At 38.9% G+C, this 12320-nt stretch overlaps 1 protein-coding gene across 1 annotated transcript in view; it reads left to right on the plus strand.

Moving 5' to 3' along the window:
- The window catches only part of LOC122995755 (kin of IRRE-like protein 3), a 148575-nt gene extending 143988 nt beyond the window's left edge, over positions 1-4587 (plus strand). The window contains exons 17-18 of the mRNA XM_044371119.1: positions 749-871; positions 2436-4587. Coding sequence (XP_044227054.1) covers positions 749-871; positions 2436-2912 — 600 coding nt within the window. The 3' untranslated portion in view covers positions 2913-4587. The remainder of the gene's footprint in view (positions 1-748; positions 872-2435) is intronic.
- Positions 4588-12320: the final 7733 nt, after the last annotated feature.

The following is a 12320-nucleotide window of genomic DNA, read 5'->3' on the forward strand; positions in this document are numbered from 1 at the left end:
GACAACAGTTGGTGATGCATGCCTCTGCCCCTCAGTGGGAACTGCTGCTGGTGCAGCCGCCACAACATGGCACCCGCGTCACTTTCTCATCTTACAGCTAAACAGCACACTAAAGTATGTTTCTGAAAACATTTGAGGCATAAAATAGGCAATGCAGCAACAGAATCATGATTCATATTTGATCAACACAGCCTAGGTCAATAGCCAATAATGCAGAAAACAAAGAATAAACCTACACAAATTTTAATACCGTCTGAAAGAATGGTTTCTTGTAAATAACTAATTTTGGACAAAAATGTCAGATAGAACCTTATAATTCTAGAACCTTATTTTAAAAAAATAACTAACCAACAAGAAGAAAGTGTGATGTGTATGAAGTGCATGAGGGCAGCCACAAGTCCTTCTGCCTACTAATATACAATACCATAGTTAAGTGACTCTCATCATAGCAGCAATCCACTTTCTTAAATGAGCTGGTATACCTAATTAACTGGCTACTGAGTACATTTACAAACCACTTATGAAATGAAACCTACGGTATACTTTGTTTGTCTGTTCTCTGTTTGTAAGAAACAGGGTCAAGGTCCTCAAGCTAGGTGGGATGCTTACTAAGTATGTTGTTACAAATTAGCACATTTTTTTATTTAGCTGTGCATTCACTAAGACTACAAATATAAATGAACCCAGATGATGCTGTTTTTGCATGTGTTTAGCATGTCCGGAGCACAAACTTGAGTCTTTTCTGCAGTTGAATTTGGAATACCGGTTGAAGAGAAGACACTTTTGGATCTGCAAGCGTGTATTCATCCTGGCTATATGTGAGGAAATAAGAGTTAAATATCCTGATGTTGTCATCTCAACAAAAAGATCAGTGAGTTCAGAGATTTTTGGTACAACTTTTAAACTCCTGTCACATAATTGTTTTTGTAAACAGATAATATAACGGTCTATCTAATAACTAACTGGCTGCTTCAATCATGTCACACTGGACTGGAGCTGCTCAGCCATTAAAAGTCAGAAAAATATGTAGGGAGGACCTGAAGCAAACAGAAGGTAAAGTCCTGTGGGAAATAACAAACTGTTGCATGTTTTTTTTTGTTGTGTTGCTCAGCAGAGAGCTCCACTAAAGTCATTTTGTGAACTTTTAAACTGTATCTCTCTTTTTCTCTGTTTCTCCCTGCTATAGTCTCTCTCTTTTTGTTTGTGCGCACTAAAACAGTGACACAGATTTTACCTGCTTTTCCCAGATGTTAAATTTCAGCCAAAGGTTCCTCTGCAGCAGTGGTCACACTGTGGTGATAAGTCATGTGCAGTGACTATTTGTATGAATTTCCATTCATACAAATGTTTATCCTCCCTCTAAACAGGAATTCTGTAAAATACATATTGCATGAGCCCAAACACGCAATTTTCAGCTTTGCTGCTTCTCTTCTAAAATGCAATACTGCTGTTTATCACCAAAGAAGAGGTTACAAATCCTTAGTAAATATCCCCCTTAGACTCCATGCTCCATGTTAAAATCCACAGTGTAGTTACTGTGATGCCTTCTCTCTGATCCAGAATCCAGGTTTCACCTGGGGAACACAGAGCTTCTCCCCTTTTATTTTATGTGAGAGGGCTTTTGCTACTTACAGAGCAGTTTATGACATTAAAAATGCATTTAGTCAAAGCAAGTTTAATGAGAGGAAATTTGTTCCATAAAAAGGTTGTGATGGAGGAATGTATGTTCAACTGCCATTGTTCTATTTAGATCTATTTCCGCCTTTAATACACTAGTAAACACCTACATAGTGTATACACAAGACTTTACAGTATTGTTCTAGTTATATGTTAGTAAGATATGTGACATAGTTTTTAAAAACCCACAGTCTGACTTTCTGTTTAGACACTTGTGTTGTACAGTTCTTTCTTCTAATCCTTTAGCTCTTGCAATTTTTTGTGATGAGAATTATCTCTATTTCCAAGGTTAGATATGTCATGCACTGATACGTTTTCCTTGTCACACTTGTTCTACCTGCTAATACCATTCTTATCATATTTCTATCTTGTGATTCCTGGTTGATTTGCTTTCTTATAGTGTACATATTCTGCAGCCAGCTGTCTTTTTCTTCTTTTTCAGACAGTAACAGTTTATGTCAGCAATCATATGAGAGAGAGAAAGAGCAATGACAGACAATCTTGTGTATTATTTGACAGACAATAAAATCTATCAATATATCCTGAAACATACGGCACAAACAAGGATACTACAGAGTAACAGGCAGATGACACACCACGAAAGCTGCTTTTTCATGTTGTACAAATTAGCCTGTTTTTTCATTTCTTGTATTCATCATCCCATTTTCTAATTAGTGTTAGCAGGTCTACTTTTGGTCCACAGATGAGAAAGTGAGAAAATACTAAATGCTCATTTTTTCTTCTTCTGCATGTAAAAGGACCCCACAAACGGCTACTACAGTGTCAGCACCTTCAACGAGCACCATGTCAGCCCCGCCATGTCCCCGGCCCCCAGCCAGACTCCTGACATAGTACAAAGCCCACCCGCTGGAACTATGACCATCGGCAAGCAGCGGGTGCCCACTGGCATGTCCTTCACCAACATCTACAACACCGTGGGTGCCGGTCCCAACCGCCTGTATGACTACAGCCAGCGCTTTGTCCTGGGTATGGGCAACAGCTCCATTGAACTGTGTGAACGGGAGTTTCAGCGGAGCTCACTCAGTGACTCTAGCTCTTTCATTGACACACAGTGTGACAGCAGCGTCAGCAGCTACAGCAAACAGGACGGCTACGTGCAGTTCGACAAGGACAGCAAAACCTCGGCCTCATCCTCCTCCTACTACTCACAGTCCTCCTCCCAGAACTCAGAACTTGCCAGGCCTCTGCAGAAACGCATGCAGACCCATGTCTAACAGCTCGTGGGACCTTGTCTGGGATAATGAAGATGGAGGGGATGTTCTAAGGTGTCATCTTACCTACACAAATGAGATGCTTTTTCAGTGCTTATTTGGTATTCTAGCAGAAGGACAAAAACATGGTTTGTAGTCACCAACTTTTGAAGCTAAACCTTGATGGAGCAGCACTTCTTAATTATGAGCTAACTTAAAAAAAAAATTGATGACAATCATTTGTTTGCTTTTTCCACTCATAAATTGCCAACAAATGCAGTGGTTTGCTGCTGTCCCAATTTTCTTCCACTTTACAGACTGCCTTGACACATGCACCTAGGTGCAGACTGATGGTTAGTTACGGTGAGAATATCAGACCAAAAAAATAAGAGAAAAAATTACAAGCATTTTTTTACTAATGAGAAAACTCTGGATGTTTTTTTCTGGTGAGCACCTCAGAGGAAAAAACTGACGTGAGCTGTTACAGCAGCAAGCTCTGGTAGGTGTCACTCATTTCCTGAACATCAGTTACCACAACATCTTGGCAACTTTTGATGTTAACTACATTAGAAATGGGGTCTCTTTTGTATAATGTGCTGTATGTTGTTTTGGCTCTTAAATGGCTATTATTTTTCAGACATTGTGAGAATTTTTTTGACCTTTCCTTTGTGTATGCTTTGCGAAGGATCATTCTTCATGAACTGATCACAGAATGCATGGAGAGGTGGACATGTCATCTTGTGCAATACACAGACAAAGGCAACCTTCCGATGCCTTCGTTCAGTTACCTTCTGCTTTAGAAAGGCATTATTTTCCACTATTTTTCTCTCCTGAAAGGATCTTATGATGTTTACAAGTGTAGCGCAAGGGTACTGAGATATGTACTTTCCCATTTAATGTGAGACACTTGCAGCTTGTGTGTGTACTGTAACTCTAAGAAGCACTTTCTAGCTGCCAGAGTAGGTTCCTCATTTCCATATTTGGCTGTTACACTACAGCTCTGTAATATCCAGCATTTGGTGTACTGTGATTTGACTACTGAATGGCAAGGGGTGAGGATAAAGTGAAATTATTGCTGTCTGGCATTTCTGATCTTTTGGGGACTTCAATGCCCACTGTTTTAAGTGAGCCAGGATGGTAGATCTAGATACAAAATGCTATCATTAGTTTGAAGCCTGACAATTAAAACAGCTTCACTCAAGAACAATGGCTATAAAAAGTTGAGCAAACACATATACTACCACAATTATCAGTTTGAGTACTTCTATGAGGAAATGAAGATAAGCCTATCTGAAATGATCAAGGCTGCCACACAATAAAATCATGCTGCAACAAGTGGATCCAAAGGGCAGTCAGCCAATACAAATGACAGACAACACTAGCATGACACCACTGAAGAAAACCAAATAAGGTTAAAGATTGTCAGGAAGGGATTTGAATGGAGTGAAGAAAGCACAAAGTGGTACATGACATAGCTACCCATGTTCTACAAATGAATATAACTGATTAGCATGGGTTGATGTACTGTCATAACTAAGCAAGTACAGATGTATTAGGCTCACTCTTACTGTGTAAAAAAATAATGGCATCACTGTCATGTTTGGAAATCCTACCTTACATTTGGGATTTCTGTTGTGAACATATATTACTGTACTTAGAGAAAGATTTTTTGCCAACATTGTGTTTTGATTAAAGAAAACTACAATATACCTCATTGCAACTTGATTGGAGTCATTTTTCCTGTGTGGTCTATGTTACAGATTTTTGATTTAATGCTGTTGCTTGAATTAATTTTGCAATGCAATTAATTTTTTAAATTGGGAACTAGAAAGACAAACTCTCTTTGTAATGCTCTCTGTGACACGCTGTAAGGCGTTCCGTGCCCACAAACTCCTCTATCACGACTACATGTGTATACTTTAACCTGCCCCTATCCCTATCCCTAAGAGTCTACAGCCATGCTAGCACCTCTGTGAGGCTGTACTTTGGCACAGTGGTGCTTTGAGCTAAATGCTATGCTGATCACATGGTAATATGTTTACCATGTTCACCATCTTAGTTTAGCATGTTAGCATGTTAACATTTGCTAACTAGACAAATTTGGACCTGATGATGGCATTAGATGAACAGTCAAAGGATTATCAAAGTTATTACAATTCATCCTGAGATGATGAACATGAATCCAAACTTCATGGCAATTTGTCCATTAGCTGTTGAGATATTTCAGTCTGGACCAAAGTGGTGGACTGAGAGACTGACGAATCGCAGATCAACAACACCATCCATGCAGCCATGCTGCTAGCTTGTCTAAAAAGTGTTTACAAATTTATAGGTTATATATGTAGAATTTTGAAACAGTTTACATGTATTAATTGTTTTTTATTGCCAATGAGTGAACGAGTAGTAATGTAATGTAAAAAATGAGACCTGTCTGTAACAGCCTGTGGACTGATTTCTATGTGAAAGACCCAGGCTGGATTTTCCGCTAAAATCCAACGGAAGTGATGTTTTTGCACGCTCCTCAGTGCTTTGCCTCTCTCCCGCTCATGTCAACAAAGACACATGGCATAACGACACAACACAACAAAAACTATGCTATCCAACTAGAAACACCGTGCAGATATTAGCTCTCCAGCTAATGAAACAGCTAGCTGCCTCCGTCAACCACTACATAAAGGCCATGCTCTTTGAGGGAGCTCTCAAAGAATGCATGAATGAAACAGCTGATTAGTATCAGCTGTTTCATTCATCAAGGGCTCATTCACAACTGTGTGGCTACCAGCTGACTAGTAACGTCCAATCATTTTCATGCAGGTGTTCAGTGGGGCTATGACACTTCTCACTCTCACTCTGCTGATACAATCATGCCAACCATGTTTGCTGCTGCAGCTCTTCCTCCACCCTGACCTCCACATTATGTGCTATATTGGTTATTTTTATACATCTTTACCAAGATATATTCATTATAGGGGGATTAGTTCTCCAGCAGAATCCTTGTTGCCGCACAGATTCTTTGAGAGCTCCCTCAAAGAGCAGAGTCTTTTCCGTCAAATCTGAAAATATTTGATATAGATGTCTAGATGGAGGCAGTTCCACAAACTGATACTGGAGATGGGCCTCCTGCAAAGTGTTAACACTGGCCACATAAAGCTTGCACAGACATTGTAGTAATGTCAACTGAGAGCAACAAGAATATGAATTTTTCAACTTCTTCCTCCCTTATTTTCAAAATATATTTTTTCAAAACACAAATTCCAGGTTTCAAAGCAGTTTTAAGTTATTTTTCTGTTACTATGGTGGTAAATGAAGTATAGGCATGTGGGAACCTTTGTTTACAAGGCAATTCTAACCTCTAGTTCCTACCTTCCTGAGATGTTGCACCTCTTCCTGCTGTAATCTTGTTTACCAGACACGCTTTGTGAGTTTGTGTCTTGAATCCCAAGGATCAGCAGGTGGAATCATGCTCAACACAAACATGCATTTAGAGAGGCTCTGTTGAGCTTCCCCGTGTGTCTATGCCAGCTTCCTGTGCATGATAAAGACCAGAACAGCATGTGAATAGATATAGAGTAATGCACAGTACATAGCAACAAAAGACAGACAGACAGACAGACAGACTGTAATTCTAATTGGTTGTTTTGTGCCTGTCTTATCATTACATCACACATTACATCAGTGTTGTTGACTGCAGGATTCATCAGGATGAACTAAAGACTACATTATGCCCTCAGTTAGAAAATATATTTACATTTTATTCTAAATGTTCTACACCCTGATACATTCAGGCTTTTTGGCCTTTACAGTATGTGCATGTTTTCACACTGATATTGAATTAGAATATTAGAAGTAAAGGTTGGCTTAAAACAGGGGAAACAGCCTATCAAGCCTCAAGGAAGGCAAAGGACCCAAATTCAGAGCAGTGGTCTAGGACACAGGATTATGTCTCCACTGAAGACCAAACAAATTATAAAAGCATACAAGGAAACATGAGAAGGCTGACTACTCATGTGCAAGGGAAACTAACAAATAAGCGGAGACTAACTGGGGCAGGCAGACAAGACACACAAAGGGGACCATTGCTTAAGGGGGTGGGGGGGGGTTTACTAAATGGTGCATGGGAAACACACTGATGACATCTGCTGGACAGGTAGGACATTACACCCAGAACACAAAGACAGGGATAAAACACAGGGAGTGATGTAGAGGAGGGAGAGAACAGGTGTGGCAGTAACAAAGACATTTTTACAGTCTATTTGCTCAATTCTCTTTTTGTCCATATCAGTACCCTGTAGGAATGGTGACCACTGTGGTGCCTTTCACTGATTGTTTGACCTTGTCCACTTCCCGCTGACACTTGGTAATATATAGCACAATATGTAACATGGGTACTTGCAGAGCAGGGTCTGAGGGAAGCTGTGGACTGAAAATGAAATAAATCTTCACTTGAGTGGCCTAATAATTAGGATTAATAAATAATGAGTCATTATGAAAAAAGGAAGATATAAGGTATTGCAGATAGGTTACTTTCATTAATGTTTCCTTTTTCAGCTTTTTACTTACATTTATAAGATGTGCCCCTTGAATACACCAGTGTTTAGTCATGACATCTGACAATAAATCAAATGTTCTGATTGAAGGACACAGTTCATTAAGCTTGTTTAATATCTCCATTTTGCTGTCTAGAGAACATTAGGAAACATGATTGTTGGACCTGCCAGTTTTTATGGTTTAGCAGTTAGCCTAGCTTGCACTCCTCCGCGCTTGCCCCGCTTCTATGTCCTGTCACACCGCTTTCAGTGTTTCCTCTCCAAGCAAGGCCATGGTTTAGCTCTCCCAGCTAGTATTTTTTTTATAGCAAAAGTCTTTGTTATGAATGTCCAAAGGCAAATCAACAGAATCCTAACCTACATGCACTATGCTTTGTTCACCTCTGATTGATTTTGCTTAGGGTTGGAGCGTCTTGAATGAGGTCACTGTGTCAGGTATGCAGTCACAGCTATGTGGAAGCCCTAGCTTGTTAGGCAGAGTCTTAAGTGTTGCCTAATAGACTCTTGCAGATTACCCATCCTGTTCAGGGTAAACGAGTGGACAGCAGCATGGCAGATGTAATGGACACCTGGTATATGAGCATTACTCCACTTTCTAAATCAAATGACATTAATTAATCTAACCTGCTATGGATGTCTGTTAGGTTTATTTGCTTGTATGAAAACTTCTGCTGGCCCACTCTTATCGCCTCTCCAGAGGTATGAAATTTCATCTTCAGAATATTTTTAAACAAAGCCCGTCAATATCAGCCAGTAGACTTTTACATGGGAGGCAAACTAGGCAGAATTTCCTGGTTTATGATATTTGCTTTTCTTTTAATTAATGAAAGGTTGAAGGCAGGCAGGGTTTGGACCAAGGGAAATCAACTGATGACATTTCCTGCTTCCAGCCTTGAGGGAAAGCAGCATGTGATCCATGACCAATTACCTTCAAGGGCCCCTTTCCTCCTTCCCTTAGCTCCACAAAGTTAATTTATTCATGTCAAGCTCTGACAAAATTGTTTTCCCTCTTTTGACTTTTAACTTCTATTAATGGCCATAATTGAGGCCTTTCAACTTGCTGCACTCACTATCTTTCAGACTGATGAGCACACATATATAATGATCTTTACAACATACATACATTTGTGGGATTTTCTGCCCCCGTCCTTCCCCATCTCCCTTTTACTAATTAGCTCATATGGCTGATGACTTCTTGTCAGATGTTGTGTTGGGCTGCAGTGCATTGTGTGGTCTTGCCTCCACAGTTAAGTCCAATGAGTCGTGCTGTGTTTGTGTGGATGTTATGATGCACTTTCATCAATCCATCCCTCCTTCATTCCACTGAAGAAGCCTTTGCGACCCATTCAATTACCAGCAGCATCTCTCCAGCTGTTAATCTCACACATATATGGTAGGCAGAGTGCATCTGGAAGAGATGTCAGTAAATGGCTGTGAACGCTCATTTAGAAAGCCGATCCTAAGTGAAAATCCTCCAAAGGGAGTAAAATCTGTTTTGTTTTTTTTACAAATATTTGTTTCATACAAATACTTAATAAATTATTTGTTTTCGGAAAGAAAACAAGTCTCTCCTCTGCTCTACTGTTACGTCTATCAGCAGGTCTCAACAAGAGGAGTCACATCCAACCTGTTGTTCCTCTTCTCCTTTCCACAAAGTTAGATTGTAGTAGCAGTAAATGAAAAGTGCAAAGCAAGAATTGCGGTCTCTGTGTTATGGGTGTATAAACAGGTAGAGGTCTGTCTGCAATGAGGCAATGTCTAAAGTTTTAGCTCTGTAGTCAGCGCAGTTGTCTATGATCTGGGAGACTCCAGTTCAAGACCCGGTGTGGGGACCTCCTTCATAAGGTAGTTTATTCATGAACACTTATTATAACGCTTTCATTTTCTAAAATTAAAACTGTAATAAAAACAAAAAATGGATTTCTCAGCCTCTTTCATCTTTTATTCGAATACAAATACATATAATTTTGCTACCTGAACAAATACAGATACAAATACAAATACTGGGCCCTCTGCACATCCATACTGATTATACAGCAAAGCTGAGAGGTGAGGGAAGGGAGGTCTGCTGTTGACACTTTGAAATTAATCACAGAGTGCTGATTTGTTTAGGTTGAATGTCTATAAAAAGGGGTGTGCTTTATGTTATGCTGTGCTGCACTGGAAATGACAAAGTAGTATTATTCCAGTAGTTGGTAAGGTGATGCTCTCTCTTCTGTGGGTGTTTCTCTTGGAGCTCTAATTTGTAAGGTTACTTACCTGTGTAGTGAGAAATGTGATTATTGTTGCCTTCTAAAGGAGGGGATACAGTAAGTTGTATCACTGTTGTTCTAATTATCACTGGATACTGGCAGAGGTTGATATATGCCATACATATCTGTGGCTATTTGAGGTGATGTTGCTGAGTGAGTGTTACAGTCAATTTTGGCAAATTGGAAAATAATCATTTGAATTTGAATAATTAATTTGAATTAAAACACTGAACAAAGATGAGGCTTAGTGCAACAAACAAAAGATTTTGACTTGATCCACAAAAGGTAAAGTCTCTATACTGGGGACACTTCATTTTAGGGGTCCAAAAATTTCATGGTAATTTCATGGGAGGTAGGTGACAATTGGCAAGTAATTTCCAACTAATTTCTGCCTAATTTCTGCTGATCATGCCAGTTTAACTTCCTGGCCTGATAATAATGTCTTCACACCACACAAGTTAAAAGCCACTTTTTATATTTCAAGACTACAATGATAAAGAAATTAATTTTACAGAGAAAAAAACCCCCAAAACAAATAAATAACAATCTGATGTCTTTAAAAAGGCATACAACCACTCCATCACAGTGTTTTTTGGCCAACGAGTGGTTCCACTCGATGAATCTGACGTTCATCTTAAGAGCTGAGAGAGTTCAGTTCTCCTTGAAGCAGTGGATGTTCTCCTTATAAGAACACCAGGCTCTCTTAATGTGTTGTGTATACGACTGTTCTGTGCATGCACAAAGTGTCACCTATGGTTGACATGATAATGGATGTAATCACCTTGCAACAGTCTTTGATATGCTCTCCAACAAGCTGTGATAAAAACAAAACTAATGAAAACTAAATTCTGAAAACTAAACTGAAGCTAAACTAAATTGGAAATTACATAATTGAAAAGAGAAAACTGTAATAACCTGTGTGTGTGTTTAAATATATGCTTACTTTACTTTATGTCTAACGAGAAGTAAGCTCTCCAGCCCACACAAAACATACATGACCGCTAACTCAAGAAAAATAATGGAAAACATATTTATAAAGGCATTCTGTCCTTTTTCATTTTCCTGATAGCTTCTTTTTATATATTCAAAGCATCTCTTAAGAAAATAATGTCTTTGTTTGATGCAAATCTTCAACTCAATCATACCACAGAGATAAAATTAAACACAAATAAATGTACAACCAAAATTTAAGTAAATTAGAGATTAGGAAGTGTTCAACTCTCAGTGCTTTGTTCACGATTATATGTGTCCTCTGTTGGACCAAAATGCATTTATTATTAGCATGACAACCTTGTGTTTCATTGTGATATCAGTGGTAGCCAGTTTTTAGTTTGTCTTGGGCCTAAGAAGAAAAAACTGATCTGAGATCTCAGGAGAAATAAAAATAAAATATAATGCTCCTTAGTTAGGATTCCCTTTAATATGGTTCCAACTGCCCCCTTGAAACAGTGCAACATCCATATGTCAGCATCCCGACAAGATGAAGGCATCCACAAGCAGCAATGATAATCTGGGTGGCAGATGAAGCAGCTCCATGATGTCACAGATAGAATCGTGCCTAACAAGAGAAAAAAAAAACAGCCTCCACACAAGTGTGCAGAACAGTTATCACACAGTGCAAGAATTAAGTCTGCACCCACACAATTAAACAACCCTTACAATGACTAAAATAAACATTGTAACACTTTCTATGATGCCCATGTCTCCAATGCATTTTAAATATTCATATAATGTGTTATAATTATAGTTACAGGCATTCATAAATATTAATAATGCTTTATAACAATAATCATAAACCATTATAAATCATTTTATAATGGCATATACGTTCAAGTATCATATCAATAATTTTATAATGCATTATAATCACTTATCATCTATCATATCGCTTATCACACAACTTTTTTTAATGAGTCACTTTTGTTGATCAAATCTTTACATAAAAGTAAAATTTACAGCTTCAGGTAAAATAGAAATTGTTTCAGGTATTATCTTCCTTAGAGTGAGTTTTCTTTTTTTGGGAAATAGTACATTTGTGAAATGTAAATGTCCATCATGCAGTTGTTCATTTTGGGTACTCGATTCAGTGTTTCCCCTATAATAGTACAGACCTGGTGGGCCACCAGGCCAACGAGTACCCCCGTCAGGCCCAAAAATATTTTATTAAATGCCAAAAATAACGCCAAATATCCATTCATTTGGAAATTAATAACGTTTGGGAGCCTCTGAGCAGTGCTGTTTCGAAATGCGAGTCAACGTCTGTGTCTTTCCCTGGCAAACAGCTAACGTAGCTCCTTTTAAGGAATAGGGCAGTGTGTAAGCGAGTGAGTGGTTAAGTGAGAGAGTGAGCGTCAGAAAAGTGATGGTGAATGTGAGCGGAGCAGAGGAAAAGGTCAGCAGTAAGGCCGTATTCAGACCAAATCAGCGGAGGTGTATGGGGGTGTGGGCGTGTTTATTTGTCCTCCAGAACGTAACTGCTGTGAAACAATCAGAAAATAACATTTTATTGATCTGATTTACCAGCATTCTAGCTACCAGCACTTCCTCTTTTCATTCACTCTCTAAATTGCTCGACCACTGCTGCTTTCTATTTCTCTCATTCTCTCTCTTGCTAGTGCTCTCTCTCTTGCTTT

The sequence above is a fragment of the Thunnus albacares genome, chromosome 13, assembly GCF_914725855.1.
Source record: "Thunnus albacares chromosome 13, fThuAlb1.1, whole genome shotgun sequence".
NCBI lineage: Eukaryota > Metazoa > Chordata > Actinopteri > Scombriformes > Scombridae > Thunnus > Thunnus albacares.